Below are 21146 nucleotides of genomic sequence, written 5' to 3'. Positions count from 1 at the left end.
TTTTTACCCCAGCATAGGCCCTTAGCTATACCTCCTGTGTTGAATGTGGTGGAAGATGTTTTTGCAGAGGCTTCCCTGAACCCTGATTCTTTGCCTCCTGCTCCTGTTAAACCTGATAGGTACTATAGGGTGCCTGAAGCTCATAAGTATCTTTTAAGAGTCCTAGGGCAGACCCCGAAACTGTTTCTCAGGGACCTAAAGGTGTTAAGGCCTCTGTTGTTAAAAACCCTGTTCCCACTGATAAAGAGGCAAGGGCTTTGGATAGATGGGGAAAGAAAGTGTATACTTCTTCCACTTTAGCCATGAGGGCGTTGAATTGTCAGTTTCACATGCTAAAATATCAAAATTATCTCCTTTCACAATTGAAATCTAAGGTGGATGCTTTGGCGGAAGGTATTGAGTGTAAAGAGTTGCTGGATTTAGTTCATGTGTCCGAACAAGTGGGTAAGCATTCTTTGCAATGTGGTTTTGATGCTGTACAGGCCTCCTCGAGGGTGGCTGCCACTAGTTCTGTTCTTCGCAGGCATGCCTGGTTGAGGGATCAGAATTTAGCTGAGCATGTTAAGACAAGGATTTTGGATGCTCCTTTACAGTCTGATGTGTTGTTTGGTTCGCCTGTGGAAACAGTTTTAAAGAAAATGGAGGACAAAGCTAAGTCTATGCAAACTGTTAAAGATTTTTGCAGGTGCAGCCACCAAGTTTAGTAGAAATTGGCCTACTAAGGGATGGACATATCCTGCTTATGATTCCCAGTCTAGGGGTAGGTCTAGACGTGGTAGGGGCAGAGCTCAAGGTTCTTTTAGGCCTAGAACAGGGAGTTCACCTGCTCAGACTTCTGGTGAGGGCAGGGGTCAGTCCTTTCGCCCAATGACCTGCCTTTTCAGCTGCCAGTAGATTCTGAAGACTGTCTCTTTTCAAAGAAAATTGGGATTTAATTACTCAAGACAGATGGGTGTTGGATATCATTCACCACTTAAGTTACAGTTTTTTTTTCCACATTGCCCCTTTCAAAGGCATGCAGGCGTTCCTCCTCCACAAAGGAAAGAGGCTCACAAGCAAATTTCTCTGTTACTCCAAATAGGGGCCATTCAGCCAGTCCCTGTATCAGAAAGGGGCCTAGGATTTTATTCTCGCCTGTTCCTAGTACCAAAGAATGGAGACCAATTTTGGATTTATCTATCCTCAACACTTATCTGGACATTCCCAAGTTCAAGATGTTGTTTACCTCTGCTGGGCAAAGATCACTGGATGGTAACTTTAGATCTCAAGGAAGCTTACCTTCATGTGCCTATAAGACTAAGTTGCAGGAAGTATCTGCGCTTTCAGCTGGAAATTCTCATTATCAGTTCTCTGCATTGCCCTTTGGCTTATCTACTGCGCCCAGAGTATTCACAAAGGTTCTGGCTCCAGTGATAGCTTACTTCAGGCTAAAAGGAATTCAAATCTATCCTTACTTGGACGACTGCCTGATTCTGGCTCAAGAAAAGCAAGACCTTCTACAGCATCTGGAATATGTTATAGCAGTGCTAAGATGCCTAGGGTATTCTAATAAAGTCCAGTCTAGTACCCTCTCAAGACATGTGCTTTCTGGGTGTGAGACTGTATACAGCAGCCCAGATGGCCTTTTTGAGGGCCGACAAACAAATGAGTCTCTATCTTTACTTCCATCAACTATCTCATCAGTCCGTGCTGACTGCAAGGACAGTCCTTCAAGCATTAGGGTTCATGGCATCTTGTATTCTGGTGCTTCCCAATGCCAAACTGCATATGAGGAAGCTACAATGGTATCTCAAAATGTATGGACACAGCACTGCCAGGATTTGGACACTGTCATTCAAATAATACCTTGCCTTCAAAAAGAATTTTGTGGTGGGCTCAGGAATGTCACCTAAACAAGGGACTCTCTGTGACCCGCCAGAGGCGAGTCAAATTTTAACGACAGATGCCTCGGACATTGCTTGGGAGCTCATCTAAATGGAAAGTGGATACAAGACAAGTGGCCTGCCAGACTACAGCATCTACATATCAACATGAAGGAGATGTTAGCAGTCCAGTTTGCATTAATGGCTTTCAAGGAGTTACTTCTTCCAGGGCAGGTGTTGATTCTAACAGACAACACAACTGTCATGTGGTACATCAACAAACAAGGGGAACACATTCTTATCCTCTATGCAGGCAAGCAATGATTTTATGGGAGACTAACTCTTCAGGCAAGGTTTCTGCCGAGCACAGAACTCCTTAGCAGATGTGTTAAGCAGACAAACCATGGAAACTGGATCTTCATGTATTTCAGAAATTGACAGTGTCATGGGGAACTCCAGACATAGATCTGTTCGCTTCTCCACTAAACCACCAGCTGCCAAAGTTTTGCACAAAGGGGTTTCATCACACAGCTTGGAAAGTGGATGCTCTGTCTTTCAGTTGGAAAAATCTTCATGTGTATGCCTTTCCACCTCTGCCTCTTCTTCCAAAGGTGCTCTAAAGGTCAGACAAGACAAGCCAAGGATGATTTTAATAGCTCCAGATTGGCCTCGGCAACACTGGTACCCACTACTAAGGAGTCTGGTAAGGAAGCCTCCATGGCCTTTACCTTTGATTCCACATCTGTTATCTCAGAAGGACGGTCATCTGCTCAATGTCAAGCTTCACTCTCTTCATCTAACAGCCTGGCATATTCTGTGTTGAAACACAGCAGGTCTCAACTTCCTCAACAAGTTTTAAATGTGATTATGGAAGCTAGAAGACCTAGTACAAGGAAAGTGTACGAGAAAAATGGAAGAGATTTTTATTTTGGAGTACAGCAAAGAATTTGGAGATTTCTGAGCCTAATTTGAGTGTGGCTCTTCAATATCTTACTGAGTTATTGGACAAAGGTTTGTCCTTCTCTTCCATTAAGAGTCATGCTGCAGCAATTTCAGCTCACTATGATTGTGACCCACCATTGTTTTCGCATCCTTTGTTCAAGCAGTTTCTTAGAGGGCAAAGAATATAAGACCCCAGAGCTCCTACTCCTGCTTGGGATCTCAATTTTGTGTTGGAAAACTTATTTGAGCCTGCGGCTACTGCTGAATTGAAATACTTGTCATGGAAGACTGCTTTTCTGTTGGCTATTACTTCTGCAAGAAGGGTGTCTGAGTTGCAGGCCCTTATGGCAGTAGAGCCCTTTTTGATTTTCCATAAGGATAGGGTATCATTACGTACTAATCCTTCCTTTATGCCTAAGGTGGTTTCTAGTGTGGCTTTAAACCAAACTATTCATTTGCCTACTTTTATGCAGACCCCAAAATAAAGGGGAACAGATTTTGCATACTTTAGATGTACACAGGCAATTGCGTTATTATTTAAGCAGGACTAAGGATTTTAGGCAGTCTCAGCAGTTGTTTGTTTCTTTTGCTTTGAGTTCAGGGCAAGCCTGTGTCAAAACAAACTATTTCTAGGTGGATTGGGTTTTGCATTGCATTTTGTTATTCCCATCATGGCAAGGAGATTCCAGCTGGGATTAGGCCTCATTCCACTAGGGCTACTGCCACTTCAACAGCATTTCTAAGGGGTGGCAACTAAGGATATTTTGGAGGCAGCTACTTGGAGTTCAGTGCATACTTTCTCTAAGCATTATCACCTTCCTCTCTACTCTAAGTCTAGGGCTGGTTTTGCCACAGCTATTTTGCAAGGCATGTTGTCAGCTCCTGCTTCTTTATGATTTGCCAGCCTCCCTTACCTCTGCTTTGGGATTCTAAGTTAGGACTGCAGCAATGTGGAATGAAGAACATAGTACAGTTTTGTACCTACCATAAATGTAGATGTTCGAGGATCCACATTGCTGCAGTCCAATTTACCTCCCTCCCTCTGTGTTTAGGGGTGGTTGTGTAGGTGAGGTTATATGCTGATAATTTTGTATATATTGTACATATTTTTGGTGCAGGTATATTGGGCCTTGTCTTTTTAGGGTCTTCTGACATCTGGGGCAAGAAAAGACTGAGGATATGATACTTTGGTATTCGGGCCGACTGGACAGCGGACTACCCAATAGTTAGGACTGCAGCAATGTGGATCCTCGAACATCTACATTTATGGTAGGTACAAAACTGTACTTTTTCCCTACTTGGATGATTGCTTTATTTTTAGTGTCTCTCTCCAAAATTGTCAAATGATTTTTTCTGTTTGTCATGAATCTATTTAAAAATATAGGTTATCACCTCAGTACAGAGATGTCTTCTAGCTTCCCTTCTCATACACTAGCATTTCTAGGATGCCTTCTAGACACATCCCTTGTGATGGCTTGCCTTCCTTGAGTAACGGCTGCATTTTTGTCATCTCCAGTTCTAGGAGTGTTCTCACTAGCCAGACTGCACCTGAGAAAAATACAGTGGTTTAAGTCCATTTGTGCTCAACAGCAGCAGCCTCTACCATTTCCAGTCCCAGTGCTGGAGTTCGTTAGTAAGAAGCTCTTATGGTGGATAAGTCAGACTTTCAGATCTATGCCTCCCAATGCCCCCACCTTCATTGTCTGTCTGTCTGCCTATACAAATCAGACTTGCATGGGAAACACTTTCCAAGAAAGTCAGACTGTAACTTCAAGGAAAAAAAAGCACATACACATAAAAATTAACTAAAGACCTTGAATCATTTGTGAACTCCAGAACCACTTCTGGTTATTACAGATGACGCCACAATGATGTAAATAAACAAGGCATCCAGGTCTTTACCCCCCCCCCCTTGAGCAGACTACCCTTGATAGCCTGAGAAATTGCAACTCCCTCACAAACTTTCCCTCCAAGCTACTTAAATGTGTCAGAGCAAAACACTATGGCAGGTACATTGTGTAGATCTAGGACAGATCCTAATGCAAGGATGTTATACCCAAGGGACTTCCAGAGGATGATCTGCTTGTGGATAACTCCCCAAAAGGATCCCATTTGCCTTCATTCACAAGAAACAGATAAAGAAATTTTGCTGTAGGACACCTTGGAACGAAGCCTGGAAGACAGATGCCTTTGGATGGGTATGTTGCTCTCCTCTTTCTCAGCTTTTCTTTGGCAACCAGAGATGTTAAATAAATGGATCACCATTGAAATGGCTTAAGCTAATTGCATCTTAATCCCTGCACTGACCAGCTTTCCCAAGCTTTGAGCACCCTCCAGGTGCTCCAACTGTCAGGAGAGCTTGAGGTACTCCAGCACCAAAACGCTTTATAATACTTTTTTTTTACCACTAACCTGTGTGCTTATTCAACAGGCCCCTCAATTCTGTCATCTACCCAGCTTTTGAAGGATCACTAGCCAACAGTCTCCTTTGGGGAAAGCCTTATTATTTTATTTGCATTTTGTGATGAAAACCTGTGTTTTTCTGTCAGAAATTAGAAAGAGTGATTCCCCTTTTCATGTTAATTTGAAGGGACCTGTCATGTTGGTGTTTGTGTAATTATTTTTTTATGAAAAAAAGATTTGGTTAAAAAAAAAAAAGTCACATTTTTTTGTTGGGGTTTTGTGTGTTTGGGACAGGATGTTGTGCTTGTTGCTGTGCTTTTCCCACTTTCTTGGGGTAACTGGAGTTGTTCTCAATTTCCAGAAGGATGCAACAATTATATTGGTAACTCTGCTTTGTGCCAGGCAGCAGTGGTTTTTCATTCTCTTGAAAATGGCAAAGGGTGATTACCATACCCCCCCCCCCCCTGCAGAATGGGTCTAATCACTGAGTGGAAGATCACTGATGCACCACAGGCTGCAGAATTTACATCTGATTACTTGATAAAATTTTGAAACCACTCTGGCACCTTTTCTCAGAAGGAGAGCAGTAGAGGTCCTACTATTCCAGTGTTGCAGTATTCTACATGTGGGTTTACCCTTCTTCCTTTCCAGTTCGTCCAGCCATGATTCCAAAGTTTTTCAGTCCCTCTAGGTGCATCAAATGTCTGACATGGCAGCAGGAACATGGACCATAAAAGTGACGTCTGCATGCACCAGCCCTAAGAACTTTTCAGCCGCCAGTCATACGCCAGGTACTCCTGCTTCTTATGGATGTCGGATTAAGATAATTCAGATAAGTACCCCATTGGGGATCCTTTCAGTCCTCCTATTGTTTTATATAGCCTGTTCATGTCATCCGGAAAGGTCAAGTGTAAGTGTTGTTGGCATATTCCCCACAGACACCCACGATCAGTGCCTCTTTTGTTTAGGTAAGGAGCACAACCACAAGAGCTGCATGACTTGTCAGGCGTTCTTACCCAAAAGCTTACTTTGCCATTTGCATGCTTTAAATCTTTACTTAGAAAACCAGTGGTTAAAACAAATAGCATTAGGGATGGAAGCTGTGTCTGACACCCTGTCAGAACCACCTAAGAAGAAGCCCAAGACCATGCGGCCTATTGCTACTGCTTCTCTGGCCGACATTGGCCTGGCTGAGGATTCGGCTTCCGCCAGTCTAGATAAAGCGGGTACCTCTGAGGAAGCTGCACAATCTCGAGCAGACGGCACATCCGTAGAGGGTCTACCGGGATCTGCCTTAGACTCCAGTGGGGAAACTAACGCTCTGTCTGGGCCAGTCAGATTATGCAGCCATCCCTACGTCTGACTCAAGGCCTTCGCCCAGCCGGACGCCTGCAAGGCCTTTTAAGAAAAAACAAAAAACTAAACATTTATCTCCTGCTTCTGAAAGCATGCCCGATTGGCAGGCCTTCAGCCAGAGTTTAATGCCTTTATAGCCCTACGGACTACTAAAATAAGAACCCCTAGCACTGCTCCACCCCTCCCAAGCCCTAGACCTCTAGTGCCTGAAAGGAGGGTAGAAGAACTATAAGATGAACTGTCTGATTCCACAGAAGACTCCCTGTCCTACTCCTCACAGATGATCTCCCCCCTGGGATATGGATCTCCAGAAAAAGGTTCCATTGAACTTGACTCCCCTGTGGAGGATTTAACCTTTGGGGAAACTATCAGCAAAATGAAAGACCACTTTGTGGGAATTCTCAGACATGACTGAAGTGTAGAAGAGGTTTTATGACCTAATACAGATGGACTCCCCTAGTTCTTCTGCTATTCCACCTATTCTGCCAGCCTTCCTGGATGCCTTCTCCTCTGCTTCTATCAATCCTGACTCCCAGCTTCCAGCCCCACGCAGGGCGGACAGACTGTACAAGGTTCCTGAGGCTGAGAAATTTCTGCTTAAGTGCCCCCCGGCTGACCCAGCTACTATCTCCATTTCTACTGATAGGGCCTCCAAGCTGCTCCCTACTACGACCATTCTTCCAGCTGACAAAGACAGCAAGACTATGGAAGGGTTGGGGGAGTAAATGTACACTTCTGCCACCTTGTCATTCAGGGCCACTAACTACCAAATTCACATGACCAAGTACTCCTTAGCCCTGCTGGACAAAGCCACTGAGGAATTAGCTGTCATCCCAGACTGTGCAGTCAAAGCTTCCCTCTCCTGTCTTATAGATCTCACCTCTCTGGTGAATAAACACTCCATAAGATGCAGTTATGATGCAGCTGAAGCCTCAGCTAGGTCAGCTGCATCAGCCTCTGCATTAAGAAGATACTCTTGGCTACACCTTCAACCCCTTCCTAACTACTTCAGGGCTAAACTTATTGATGCCCCTTTGGATCACTCTGCCCTGTTTGGAGTAGTAGCTGCCCTCTTCAAGTCCCTGCAAAAAAAGGCAAAGAACTGCAGGACCTTAAACACCTGCTAGTCTTGCCCATCCCTAAGTTCCATAGGAACTTCCCGGCCAAGACTCAATTCATTAGAAAACCTTCTAGGCCTGTGACTCCCTCCAGGCCCAGGAGACCCCTCCAGCTAGAGCTTCTCCTTCCTCCAGCCAGAGGCCTCCCTTTCCAGATAGGGCAGGTAGTGTCTGACTAACTGCCAACCTCTTACCCCACTCCTCCCACATCCCTTCCCCTGTCTGCCCGTCTCTCTCACTGCCTCCCTGTGTGGTCACTCATTACCTCAGACAAATGGGTTCTGTCCATCATCCAGAATGGCTACTTCATGGCCTGGTTCACCCTTCCAGCAAAACTGAGCACTCCATAACCACCCATCTACGACCAGTACTGCAAACGTTGCTAACACAAGGCACTCTAAAACCAGTGCCTACAGAAACAAAAAGAAGAGGATTCTACTCCAGAATCTTTCTGGTCCCCAGAAAGGACAGACCATGGATGCCTATACTAGACCTCTCACATCTCAACCCTTTCTTAAGAGTCCCTATCTTCAGGATGCTCGCTCTCCCCACCCACTTTCCCCAAGACTTCATGACAACCCTAGACATAAAGGATGCCTTTCTTCACATACCAATAAAGCCCACTTTCAGAAAATATCTGATATTTTTGGCAAGTTCGTCCCATTTTCAATTCTGTGCCTTGCCTTTTGGGATTTCCACTGCAACCAGGGTATTCACAAAATGTCTGGCTCCAGTCATCACTTACTGCAGGACAAAGGACATCCAAATATTCCCTTACCTAGATGACCTGCTAATTCAGGCAATCAGAAGACCCTTGTTCACATTCAGGTCATTCTGCGCCTCTTACAGTCCCTAGGATTTCTAATGTTCTTCTTTCGGCTTTTCCCGGTTAGGGGTCGCCACAGTGGAAATCCAGTCCGCTAATGATTGGCAGTAGATTTTTACAGTGCCGAGGTGCCAGCTTGATGCCCAACCTTTAACGAAGGCACGCCCATTTACGCATGTCTTTTGAACGCCACTCGACCATGGGGAGGACATGCAGACTCCACACAGAAGGTGCTCCAGCCAAGAATCGAATGGGAGAACCTCTTGCTGTGAGGCGACAACGCTACCGCTGCACCACCGCTGCTTACAGTCCCTAGGATTTCTAATAAACTTCCCAAAATCTCACCTGGAGCCCACACAGGACATTGTTTTCCTGGGTTGCAGAATCCGGACAGACCTGATGAAGGCCTTTCTATCTCCAGACAAGGTGGTGTCCCTGACACACCACCTACTGGTTGCCCTTCATGCATCAGACCTGATAGCAAGGCAGTTCCTGAGACTTCTGGGATGCATGGCAGCCACCATTCCCATGTTGCCCTTAGCAAGACTGCATATGAGGAAACTGCAATGGTATCTTCAGTCGGTATGGGCTCAGCACTCCCATCCCCTGGAATTCAGGGATGTTCATCATGTTACCCTGCTGCAGTCATCACACTAGGGTTATCCTGCCGTCAGCTGGTCCCGCAGTCGGCCCGAATTCCAAAGTCTTGGTCCGGCGTTGGTTGCTGTCGCTTCCTCCCTGACATCAGTGCGCCAGGGGTATATAAGAGGCATCCAATGCCATTTTCATCAGTCTTTCTTGCCGCGCGGTGCCCGAAGCAGAAGCAGTTCGCAAGTGCCGGTCAGCCGACACCTGAGATTTTCGATTTGAATTTCAGTCCGAAGTCTTCAATAAAGCTAAGTACCCCGTTGGTGAACATTTTCTTGCCTCAGTCCAATATCAGAAAAAGTTAACAATTACATTTCTTGTGGGAAGCAAATACCTCATAAAGACTTCCATTCCTCTTGTATTCCTTGCCTAGGCCCAGACCACGACGTCACAGGTTGTCGGTTTTGCGGTAGGTTTAATAAACGAACTATCAAACGCTGTTTTGACTTCGCACGGCATTACTTTGGTAGGAAATTTAATTATATCATGCCGTCGGAGCAGCCAACGACCACCACTCATAAAAAATGCACGGATAAGGACAGGCTGCCTAGGAATAAGCCAGACTCAGAGGCCTCAGCTGGGCCTGTTGCCGGTTCTCAGCGAGGCGCCTACGCAGCCCCTGATGACCAGAGAGCTGGAACCCCAGACAGATGCGGATTCCCATGCGGAGTCTGCTAGGCTGATGCAGCCTTCTACCAACACTGGAGCAGAACTAGACACCGGTGCAACGGAAACACCTTCGGTTTCTGAAGATGTCTTCAGACCGACTACACTCACCATTAAATCTTATGCTAAACTTAAAACTCCTTTAAAACCAAAGAAAACTGTACATCAGTCTACAGTTCAAGGCCCCATGCCTAAGAAACAGATGCTTAAGATGGCTGAAGATTTGATTACCCTTATCAGGGGTTCCCATCCCCCTCCTGATAAAAGACCAAGACAAGAGGAGGATTATGCATCCTCTGACCTGGTTTCCCTCTCCTCAGATTCTTCTGAGGAACAGGATTACACTTTTCCACCTTATGAAGATTCTGATGCTGAAGACTCTATTCCCTCAGCATCTCCCCCTGAAGACTACTCCTTTGGGGAAACTTTACATACCATGAGGGAACATGTCCACTGGGAAGGCCAGGATTACTCAGATTCTAAGAAAAGGCTCCGAGAGTACCTTTTACTACCCCAGCACAGACCTCTTGCTATCCCTCCTGTTCTGGATATTGTGGAAGATGTTTACTTGGAGTCTAGTTTAAATCCAGACTCTCTTCCTCCTGCTCCAGCCAAACCAGACAGATACTACAGAGTAAGCTGACAAGTCACTCAATAACGCGTTAGAAAACTGGTTTGTTTGTTCCACTTTTTAATGAAATAAAAATAAAAAATACAATAATGCGACAACAGTTCTCCGTACTAGGTGCTTTCACCCACAATCATATAGGGCATCATACTCTGAAGATGCCCTTTATGATTGTGGGTGAAAGCACTTAGTACGGAGAACTGTTATCGCATTATTGTATTTTTTATTTTTATTTCATTAAAAAGTGGAACCAACAAACCAGTTTTCTAACGGGTTATTGAGTGACTTGTCAGCTTACTAGTTGTTCAAAGATACTACAGAGTACCTGACTCACACAAATTCCTTTATAAAAGCCCTGTAGCTGACCCAGAAACCATTTCCCAGGGTCCTAAGGGAGCAAAAGCTTCTATGGCTAAAAATCCTGTGCCCTCTGAAAGGGATTCCAGAGCCCTAGATATATGGGGCAAGAAAATACACATCAGCTACTCTGGCTATGAGAGCATTAAATTGCCAGTTTCACATGTTGAAATATCAACAATTTCTAATGTCTCAGTTAAAACAAAAAATGAGCACACATTCAGAACTGCCTGAATTCAAAGAAATGCAGGATCTGTTGCATGCAGCTGAACAGGTGGGCAAACATACTTTACAATGTGGATTTGACTCATTGGAAGCTTCTTGTAGAGCAGCTGTTACTGGCTCTGCAGTACGTAGGCATGCTTGGTTAAAAGAACAAACCCTCCCTGACCATGTTAAAACAAAATTATTGGATGCACCTTTACAACAGGATGTATTATTTGGTGTCAAAGCAGAAGAGGTTTTAAAGAAAATGGAGGATAAGGCAAAGTCTATGCAAACGGTCAAGGATTTTTTACAGGTACAACCCCCTCGATTCAGCAGAAATTGGCCAACAAAAAACTGGTCCAGCTTCAGACAGATGACAGAGGGGTAAATACAGACGCCCAAGGGGCAGAGGTCAGTCACAGGGCCCTTACAAACCTCGCCAATGGGGTTCTGCTACCCAGAAAGGAGGAGAAGACAGGCCCCAAGCTAGCAGAAGACAAATACAATGGCTCTATCCTCAAACTTCCAAGCAAATCTCTCCTGGCAACTCCCTTGGGAGGAAAACTAGCATTTTTTGCAGACAACTGGCACATCATCACAAAAGACAAATGGGTTCTAAACATTGTCTCTCTAGGATACAGACTCCACTTTCATACCTTACCAAGGAACAAAGGAATGCCAAATCTGCCACCAAATCAATGGGCAGAGGCACAAAAACAAGTTACAGCTCTCATGAACATGAGAGCCATTCAACAGGTACCTACACAGGAGCAAGGACAAGGATTTTACTCTAGACTCTTCCTAGTCCCAAGAAAGGACAAAGCATGAAGACCCATTCTGGATCTTTCAATTCTGAACACCTATCTCCAAGTACCAAAATTCAAGATGCTAACACTACAGCAGCTTCTTCCCATGCTGGGCAAGAATGCTTGGCTAGCCAGTTTGGACCTCAAGGAGGCATTCCTGCATGTCCCTATCAGACAAAATTGCAGACGATACCTCCGCTTCATTGCAGGTTCAAATCATTAACAATTCTCTGCACTGCCCTTTGGCTTATCTACTGCGCCCAGGGTCTTCACAAAATGCCTGGCACCAGTAATTGCATACTGCAGACAAAGAGGAATTCAAATATACCCATACCTGGACGACTACCTTATTCAAGCAGAAAGCAAAGACATTCTTTTAAAGCATCTGGCATTTGTCAAACACCTTCTAAGTTGCCTAGGGTACACAGTAAACGAAAAGAAATCAAAACTAGTGCCCTCACAAAACATAATATTCCTGGGTGCCAGCTTGAATACAACGGCCCAGATGGCTTATCTCATGCCAGACAAGCAACGACAGCTGTTTCAATATTTCAAAATAATGGCAACAAAGACCCAACTCCCTGCAAGAAAAATTCTGCAGGCTTTGGGATTCATGGCATCTTGCATACTACTAATACCATTTGCAAAACTGCATATGAGGAAATTACAATGGTACCTGAAAAGTGTATGGACTCAGCACAGCCACAGCTTGGAAACAATGAATACCACTCATTCCCTGCCTTCAACAGGAGTTTCTATGGTGGGCACAGGCATGTCACCTTACCCGCAGCCAGGCAAACTATGACAACAGATGCATCGGACTATGCCTGTGGAGCACACATGGCAGGGCAGTCCATTCAGGGCAAATGGACTACAGAACAGAGGCATCTGCATATCAATCAAAAAGAAATGCTAGCAGTACAGAATGCCCTAACAGCTTTCAAGGACCTTCTACACCCAGGACAACTACTAATAAAGACGGACAATACCACAGTCATGTGGTACATAAGCAAGGGGGCACACATTCCTACCCTCTATGCAGGCAAGCAATGACCTTGTGGAACACTACACTGTCTTACCAGGTTCAATTACAAGCACAATTCCTGCCAGGACAGAAAAACACATTGGCAGACGACCTAAGCAGAAACATCATGGATCCACACGAATGGAAACTAGATACACAAGTATTTGCAATGATAGCTCAAAAATGGGGACGCCCAGACATAGATCTGTTTGCAAGCCCCCACAACCACCAACTTCAAAAATTTTGCACAAGGACCTTCCTTCCACTAGCTTGGAAAGTGGACGCCCTCTTATTCAGTTGGAAAACATTAACAGTGTATGCCTTCCCTCCACTACCTCTTCTAGCAAAGGTACTGCTGAAAGTCTGATTAGAGAGACCACAAATGATACTCGTTGCACCAGACTGGCCACGCCAGCATTGGTACCCAATTTTAAGGAACATGGCCCACGGCCCACCATGGATTTTGCCACAAATTCCTCACCTGCTCACCCAGCGACATCATCAGATTCTACACAGCCAGCTCAAGACTTTAAACCTGGCTGCACCTTTATCCAAAGCTGTTATGGATGTCATTCTGGAGGCCAGGAGACCCAGCACCAGGAAAACCTATTCAGACAAATGGAAAAGATTTTGCGCCTGGAACCAGGCTAAAGGCCTAAACCCCCGTGATCCAAACATCCCTCAGATTCTACAATATTTAACTGAGATGTTACACAAAGGACATTCCTTTTCATCTATTAAGATCCACGCCTCAGCAATTTCAGCTCAATACAGCATGGATCCTCCTTTATTCTCGCATCCACTCCTGAGACAGTTCCTCAGAGGGGCTAAGAACTTATTACCGCCAAGGAGAGCTCCAACACCTACTTGGGATCTCAACTTTGTTCTGGAAAAGCTTACACTACCGCCCTTTGAACCAGCTTTTTCTGCTGATTTAAAATTTCTTTCCTGGAAAATTGCCCTACTACTAGCAATAACCTCAGCTAGAAGAGTCTCAGAGCTACAGGCACTAATGGCAGTGGAACCTTTCATCATTTTTCATCAAGACAGAGTCTCTCTCTGAACAAATCCTTCCTTTATGCCAAAGGTGGTATCCCGTGTGGCCCTAAACCAAACCATTCACTTGTCCACCTTCTTCCCAAATCCCCAGAACAAAGGAGAAAGACTCCTGCACTCTTTGGACATTCACAGGCAATTACGTTACTACTTGGATAAAACTAAGGCTTTCAGAAAAACTGACCAGCTTTTTTTTGTAGCCTATGCTACAGGATCACAGGGAAAAGCTATCTCAAAACAGACCATTTCAAAATGGATAGGGCATTGCATACGTTTCTGTTACACACATCATGGGAAACCAGTACCTGCTAACATTAGGTCCCACTCCACCAGGGCTACAGCTACATCAGCAGCCTTTCTCAGGGGAGTGCCAACCAAGGATATTCTGGAAGCTGCTACGGAGTTCAGTGCACACCTTCACCAAACACTATCACTTATCTCTATACTCTAAGACTAGAGCTGGTTTTGCCACTGCGGTTTTGCAGGGCTTACTAGCTTCTTCTAACCCTGTCTGACTTCACCTCCCATCCTTAGCTTTGGGATTCAACCCAAGTGTGATGACTGCAGCAGGGTAACACAATGAACATAGTACAGTTTTGTACCTACCATAAATGTAGATGTTTGAGTGTTCACCCTGCTGCAGTCCAGGTTACCCTCCCTCCATCCCCTCTGAACTAGCTGAACTTATCTCTACCACTCTATCTTATACTACCTCTGTGGTGTATTTGCTAGTGCCTAAGGGTTTTGTTTTATTTTTATATAGCTATATATATATATATATATATATATATATATATATAGTTATAGATATATATATATATTTTTTTTTTTGCCTACCTATTGGGGGCACCTGACATCTGGGGCAAGAAAAACTGAAGAAAATGGCGTAGGATGCCTCTTATATACCCCTGGCGCACTGACGTCTGGGAGGAAGCGACGGCAACCGACGCCAGACCAAGACTTTGGAATTTGGGCCGACTGCAGGACCGCCTGACGGCAGGATAACCCTAGTGTGATGACTGCAGCAGGGTGAACACTCTAACATCTACATTTATGGTAGGTACAAAACTGTACTTTCTCCTCCTTCCCTGCTTAAAACAGGAAATCCACTGGTGGTTGGCTCAGGTGGCCAGGAACCCAGGCCTTCCTCTACAAACCCCCTCACCCACCCAGTTATGCTTACAAATGCTTCAGATCTGGAATGGGGAGCAACTGCAGGACTCAGAAAAGTGCAAGGTTTGTGGACAGGCATACACAAACTAGAGCACATAAACGTCAGAGAGATGAGAGCAATCCTCCTTTACTCTACAAGCCTTCGTAGAGCAGGGCCCTCTCAAGATATTCACGGACAAGACCACAGTCCCTGTGGTACCTCAACAAACAGGGAGGGACGAAGTCATACCTCCTAAACAGACTAGCTCTGCAGGTGTGGAAACTAGCCATCCCATGGAGAATTACCCTACAGGCAGCCTAAATAACCTCCCTGCACAATTCACAGGCAGATTATCTAAGCAGGACTATCTCAAAAAACACGAATGGATACTTCACAGAGATGTTTTCCTGAATCTGGTCCACAAGTGGGGTATACCTCAAATAGACCTCCTTGCTTCCTCCATAAACAGGCAACTTCCTGGCTACTTCACCAGGACACCAGACTCCAAGGCACTGGCAAAAGATGGTTTCTCAATGTTCTGAAGGGAACATTTTTTTATGCCCCCCCCCTTCCCCTTGATTCAAATGGTGCTGCTGAAGATTCAGCAGGACACAACTAAAATCTTGCTGCTGACTCCCTACTGGCCAAGACCGCACTGGTTACCCCTTCTCCTTCATCTGTCCAAGAGCAGTCACCACAAGTTACCCCCCTCAGTGGACCTGTTCACACAGCACAAGGAAACTCGGATACACCCACAGTGGCAATCCCTGCGCCTCACCCTGTGGTTGATAGGATTCTGATTCCCTTCAGACACCTGTACAATGAGGACGTGCTCAATGTCCTGCAGGAGGCCAGGAAACCTAACGCAAGAAAATCTTATCTCTTGAAATGGGAAAGGTTTTTTATTTGGTGTCGCAGAAGACAGTTGGATCTGCTGGAAAGTGACCTCCCTCTTGTCCTGTCTTACCTGTGTGAACTGACCTTTTCATCTTTAAAAGCACACTTGTCTGCTATTTCTGCCTGTTTGCCTCTGGATCCACCCCTTGCATCCACACTTCCCACTAAACTTTTCCTCAAAGGGGTACTGCATTTGAGAACCTCCCCCAGAAAACCGCCCCTCCCCCTTAGGACCTTAACTGTGTAGTCAAAAAACTCACTTTAGCTCCCTTTGAGCTTGCAGACAGAGCCTCCCTAAAATTTTGCACATGGAAAAACTCTCTTACTGGTAGCTCTGACTTCAGCCAGAAGGGTGTCAGAGCTACAAGCCCTAGTCTTTCACCTTGACAGGGTTACTCTCTGGACTAAACCCGTCTTTCACGCCCAAAGTAGTGAATGACCTATCCTTGAACCAGGCCATTCACCTGCCCACCTTTTTCCCCAATCCACAGGGAGATAGTGAGAGAGTACTTCATTCCCTAGATGTCCACAGACAACGTAGGTTTTATCTACGTAAAACCAAGTCCATTAGGAAATCAGACCAACTGTTCATCTCCTTCCATTCCAGAGCTCTGGGGAAAGCAGTGACCAAACAAACCATTTTGGCCTGGATATCCAGAGCTATTTCATTCTGCTACATAAACCATGGGAAAACCTTGCAGGGCAATGTAAAAGCACAATCCACCAGAGCAATGACCTCTTCTGGAGCCGCCTTTAAGGGGCTAGTCACCAACTCCATACTTGAAGCAGCTGCCTGGTCCTCTGTGCACACCTTTACCAAGCATTACAAGCTGGACCATATGTCAAAAGCCAGGGCTGGTTTTGCCAGGGCTATCCTACATTGGTTCCTGGAAACCTTTTCCAGACTACCACCCAATCCTCAGTGAGCTTTGGCACTCCCCCACATGTAAAATACTGCAACATTGGAATAGAAGGACATAGGAAAGTTTTGTACAATCTTACCATAACCATAGATGTCTTTCTCTTCCATGTTCCAGTATTCCTTCCCCTCTTGTCAGGTTGCACTTGCTCTCCTGAGTGATACTGGACAGGCTATGCTCTTATAGGACTGCTTGGTGCGTGCAGACGTCACTTTTATGGTCCATGTTCCTGCTGCCATGTCAGACGTCTGATGCACCTAGAGGGACTGAAAAACTTTGGAATCCTGGCTGGACGAACTGGAAAGGAAGAAGGGTAAACCCACATGTAGAATACTGGAACATGTAAGAGAAGGACATCTATGGTTATGTTAAGATTTTACACAACTTTCCTTTATTAAAGGAAGATAGAAGACCAGACATTAAAAAATCTGGTTTAGCTATATGAAAGAGATTTTCTAGTTGGTGCTACAAGAAGAACCAGGACCCATCCCTGGCAGCGTAGTTCCGCTGTTTCCCCAGTGTCTTTGTGAATTGCTCAATTTCAGGCATTTCTTCTCATATTAAAATTAATCTCTGTTATTTTGGCTTGTCTGCATTTAGCTCCCTCTTTCTTCCATTTTCTAGATGAAGCAATGTTTGATTGTGTTGCTATGTATTAGTCCACTTCAAAAACAGGTGACTCCTCCTTGGGATCTAAACTTTGTCTTAGAAAAACTCTCTTCTACACTTTGAATAAGCTTTTCAGGCTGACTTGATACTTTTGACATAGAAAACTGTTTTACTCACTGCTCCTTTTCAACTAAGCGAATATGTGATTTGCAAGTTCTGAGGTGGTCCAATACTTTCTCATAATTCATAGAGACAAAGTAACTTTAAGAACTAACCATTCCTGATGTCCAGTGTGATCTCAAAGTTTACTTTAAATCAATACATTAATCTCACCCTCCATGTTCTTTCCTGAAACAAACAAAAAAAAAAAAATGGGAGAAAGAATACTACATACTCTGGATGTCCTTCAGCAACTCCTGTATTACATTGACAGAACAAAAGACTTCAGAGCTTTAGATCAGTTCTTCATTTAATTTGATGGAAATAAAAAAACAAAGTATAACCATTGTCAAAAAATACAATTTCTAAATGGTTATCCTATTCCATGTATTTTTGTTCTCACCGTAGAAAGTCCCTCCCCCAGAGATTGAAAGCTTCTTTACTAGAGCTGTGGCTACTTCTAGGGCATTTTGGAAAGGAATAGACTTTTTGAACTCTTTTAGAGGCAGCTACTTAGTCACACTTTTACTAAGCATTCTGAGTTTGACTCATTCTCTAGGGTCAAGGCAGTATTTTTGCTAGGTCTGTTCTCCAGAGGCTCCTAGAATCCAAATCCTTTTCCTCCTCCCTGGCTATCAAGGCTTTGACAATTATCCTATATAGCTGAAAACACACAAGGCTCACGTGCAGCCAGTACCCAAACAACTGAACACACACACAAGGCTCACGTGCAGCCAGTACCCAAACAACTGAAAACACAAGGCTTACGGTGGAGCCAATACCCATTACTAATCATCCTGTATAGCTGTAGGCTACTGCATTAGTGATCTAATGATGCAAATAGAACAATTGTGTATCTAAACGTACTGTAGCCGTAGATGTTTGACTAGTTCACTGTTGCAGTATCACAACTGTTCCACTACACCCTTTCTCATTTTATTATTCTATTGCTCCTGTATCGTGCACATTGTGGGGCTCCCCTTGTCCCTGTCCTCCTTTCTCCTAGCACATAAATAATGAGATTTGGACCTTGGTCTTATTAGTTTCATTTTACTGCCTTCCTTTTTGGTTAAAATCAACAAAGCTGTAAGGTTTGGAGACTGTACTTCTGCTTTTATACCAGCATATCCTTGGACATATAGTGTGATTGGAACGTGCTATAAAGTTTTTGTATACTGTCCATACGTCCGATCCTTGGTAGGCTAAGTCCCACTTAGCGTTAGACTACCACAACAGTTATCTATTTGAACATCTACCGTTACGATAAACTTATTTATACAACTGTATTTTCCTGCAGTCCCAAACTAGCCTTCTCATCCATCATCATCTTATTTGTTTGGGACCTGGTTAGATATATTAGTGGGCCATTTTCAAGTATAACCAAAGCATACAGGGCTACAAAATGTATTGTAAAGTGTCCGAACTAATTAGATCTAGTCCTTTACTGATATAATTAATAATTGCCACGCTCTGTATGAGTTAAAGAAGTTCTTAAAGAGCGTTTTGGTTTTCTATCAGCATTTTAGAGTGAACCCTCCAACCCCAGCACAAGCAGTTTGCCCAGCCTTAGCCTCTCCAGACCTTTGGTTTTTAGTTTTACAAATTGATGTTTTGTGCCTGTTTCACCATACTTTTATGCCATTTGTTACTGCTCACTACTGCATCGCATTAAGGTTTGTATCTTGGTGTTGTACATTACCTTCACTTCCCAATTTGTTGATCTTTAATTTGTTTCATTGCTGCTGTGCTGTACACAGTATAGTGAACTGCATTTGATTGATCTTACAACTGTTAGTACCATGTGTCCATTTGGCATTTTTGTTACATATGTAGTTATAGACTGCCCACTCATGGTCCTTTTGCCTGAGACTACAATATATATTATTGTCAATATTAGCTTAGGTGTGCTTAGCATTGCTCAGATTCCATACCTTTGCAAGATATCACATGTATTCTCTAATAACAAATATTCAGAACTTGCCAGTAGCACAGGTTCATGAGTTTAATGTGTACATGAGACAAACATGGAGGAATATTTTTAAAAATTAGGTGATATGAAACAAGATGGTATTATGTATAGTTGGTAGAGAAAGTGAGAGGCTGCGTGGATTAAAGGTGATCTGTATGTTATGACTGTGTTTGTCTGCTTAAAGTAGATTTGTGTGCCAGACATGCTGTAGGTGGATTGGACACTCTAAAGTGGCCCTAGGCATGAGTGCGTGTGTGCCTTCTGTGGAAGGTTGGGTGTCGGGCTGGCAACTCGACACTGTAAAACTCCACTGCCAATCATGAGCGGACAGTTGATCCGCTGTGGCGACCCCTAACCGGGAAAAAGCCGAAAGAAGAAGATGATCACAAATGTAAGTCTCACTAATGTGTTTCTGTTTTATCTCAGTGGCCCTGAAGACATCATGTCCAACAGAGGGAATGATCTTTTACTGCGCCTTCTTCAGTACAGGTCTGTATCGACAAAGTTGTAGTCTTAGACAGATTTACTGTTTTGAAGAAATGTTTCATTTTAAGCTATTTGAGTGCCAGTTACCTTATTCATACCTTGTAGATGTGGAAAGTCGCATCTCTTACGGACTAAATACTTGGACTCCAGAGGATTTTCTAGAAAAGTCAAGTTAAAAAGTATAAACTAAGCAATTGTATGTTTGAGAGCATGTTGATATAAAAGCAGACATGCAGGTCCAGAATTCAGAACTTTGCTGTCTCTAACCAAAATGGGAGGCTGTAAAATTAAACAAGACAAGGTCCAAATAGGAAAAAAAGGGACAAGAACAGGGGGGAATGCACAATGACCATGACAGAAACAACAGAGGAATGAAATAAAAAGGGTGGTGGTGGTAGGGTTGTGGTTTTGCAGTAGTGATCTATTTGAACATTTTGGTTTATAGTGGTAATTTCAGCTGACCCTTCTGTTCCTTCTGTAGCAAATACTGTTAAAATATAGACAGTGGTTATGTTCACTAAAAACTGTACATTGATTACATTCAACACATTCCAAGTCTTTAAATCAAAACAGTGATAAAATGGGGAGGAAAATTCAAACATTATTCACAAACCTCTTTTCTTTTCTTATCAGCATAGGTATACAGTATCAACAGCAATTTCCAGGCAAGTTTGGGCTTCAATATAATGACAAGTCTTTCCTGGGTGCTTGCTTTTTGAAGAACTTTCTAAAAACATGAACAGTATGCCTGTTCACATATTTAACAATATAAATAACACTCTTAAGCCTTGCAAAATGCAACATAAATATTGACAATTTCCTTCAGCATCGTTTAAGGTTAGTTGATGCCTTGCAGTAGTTAGTATGCTACTTGGTTTTGGCATTGTTAGTGTAAATATGGAAATATTGCATATCTTTATAATGACTAGCCACCAACTAGCAATATGTCCAGTGTAGCTCATCATATGTGGATAGTGATGGTGTTTTTTTTTCTTTCTACCACCATGACATTTCTCAGTATGCCCCTCAGTAGTTGTTTAGCTTACTTATGAAA

General features: G+C 43.8%; 1 protein-coding gene across 1 annotated transcript in view; it reads left to right on the top strand.

Annotated features, from left to right (window-relative positions):
• ABHD16A (abhydrolase domain containing 16A, phospholipase) overlaps positions 1-21146 on the top strand; it is a 527648-nt gene that overhangs the window by 429038 nt on the left and 77464 nt on the right. Inside the window, exon 16 of the mRNA XM_044083280.1 lies at positions 20033-20095. Coding sequence (XP_043939215.1) covers positions 20033-20095 — 63 coding nt within the window. The remainder of the gene's footprint in view (positions 1-20032; positions 20096-21146) is intronic.

This window comes from Protopterus annectens, chromosome 9.part0 (genome assembly GCF_019279795.1).
Source record: "Protopterus annectens isolate FY-2018-M chromosome 9.part0, PAN1.0, whole genome shotgun sequence".
NCBI lineage: Eukaryota > Metazoa > Chordata > Ceratodontiformes > Protopteridae > Protopterus > Protopterus annectens.
This window is presented reverse-complemented; position numbering and strand designations above follow the sequence as displayed.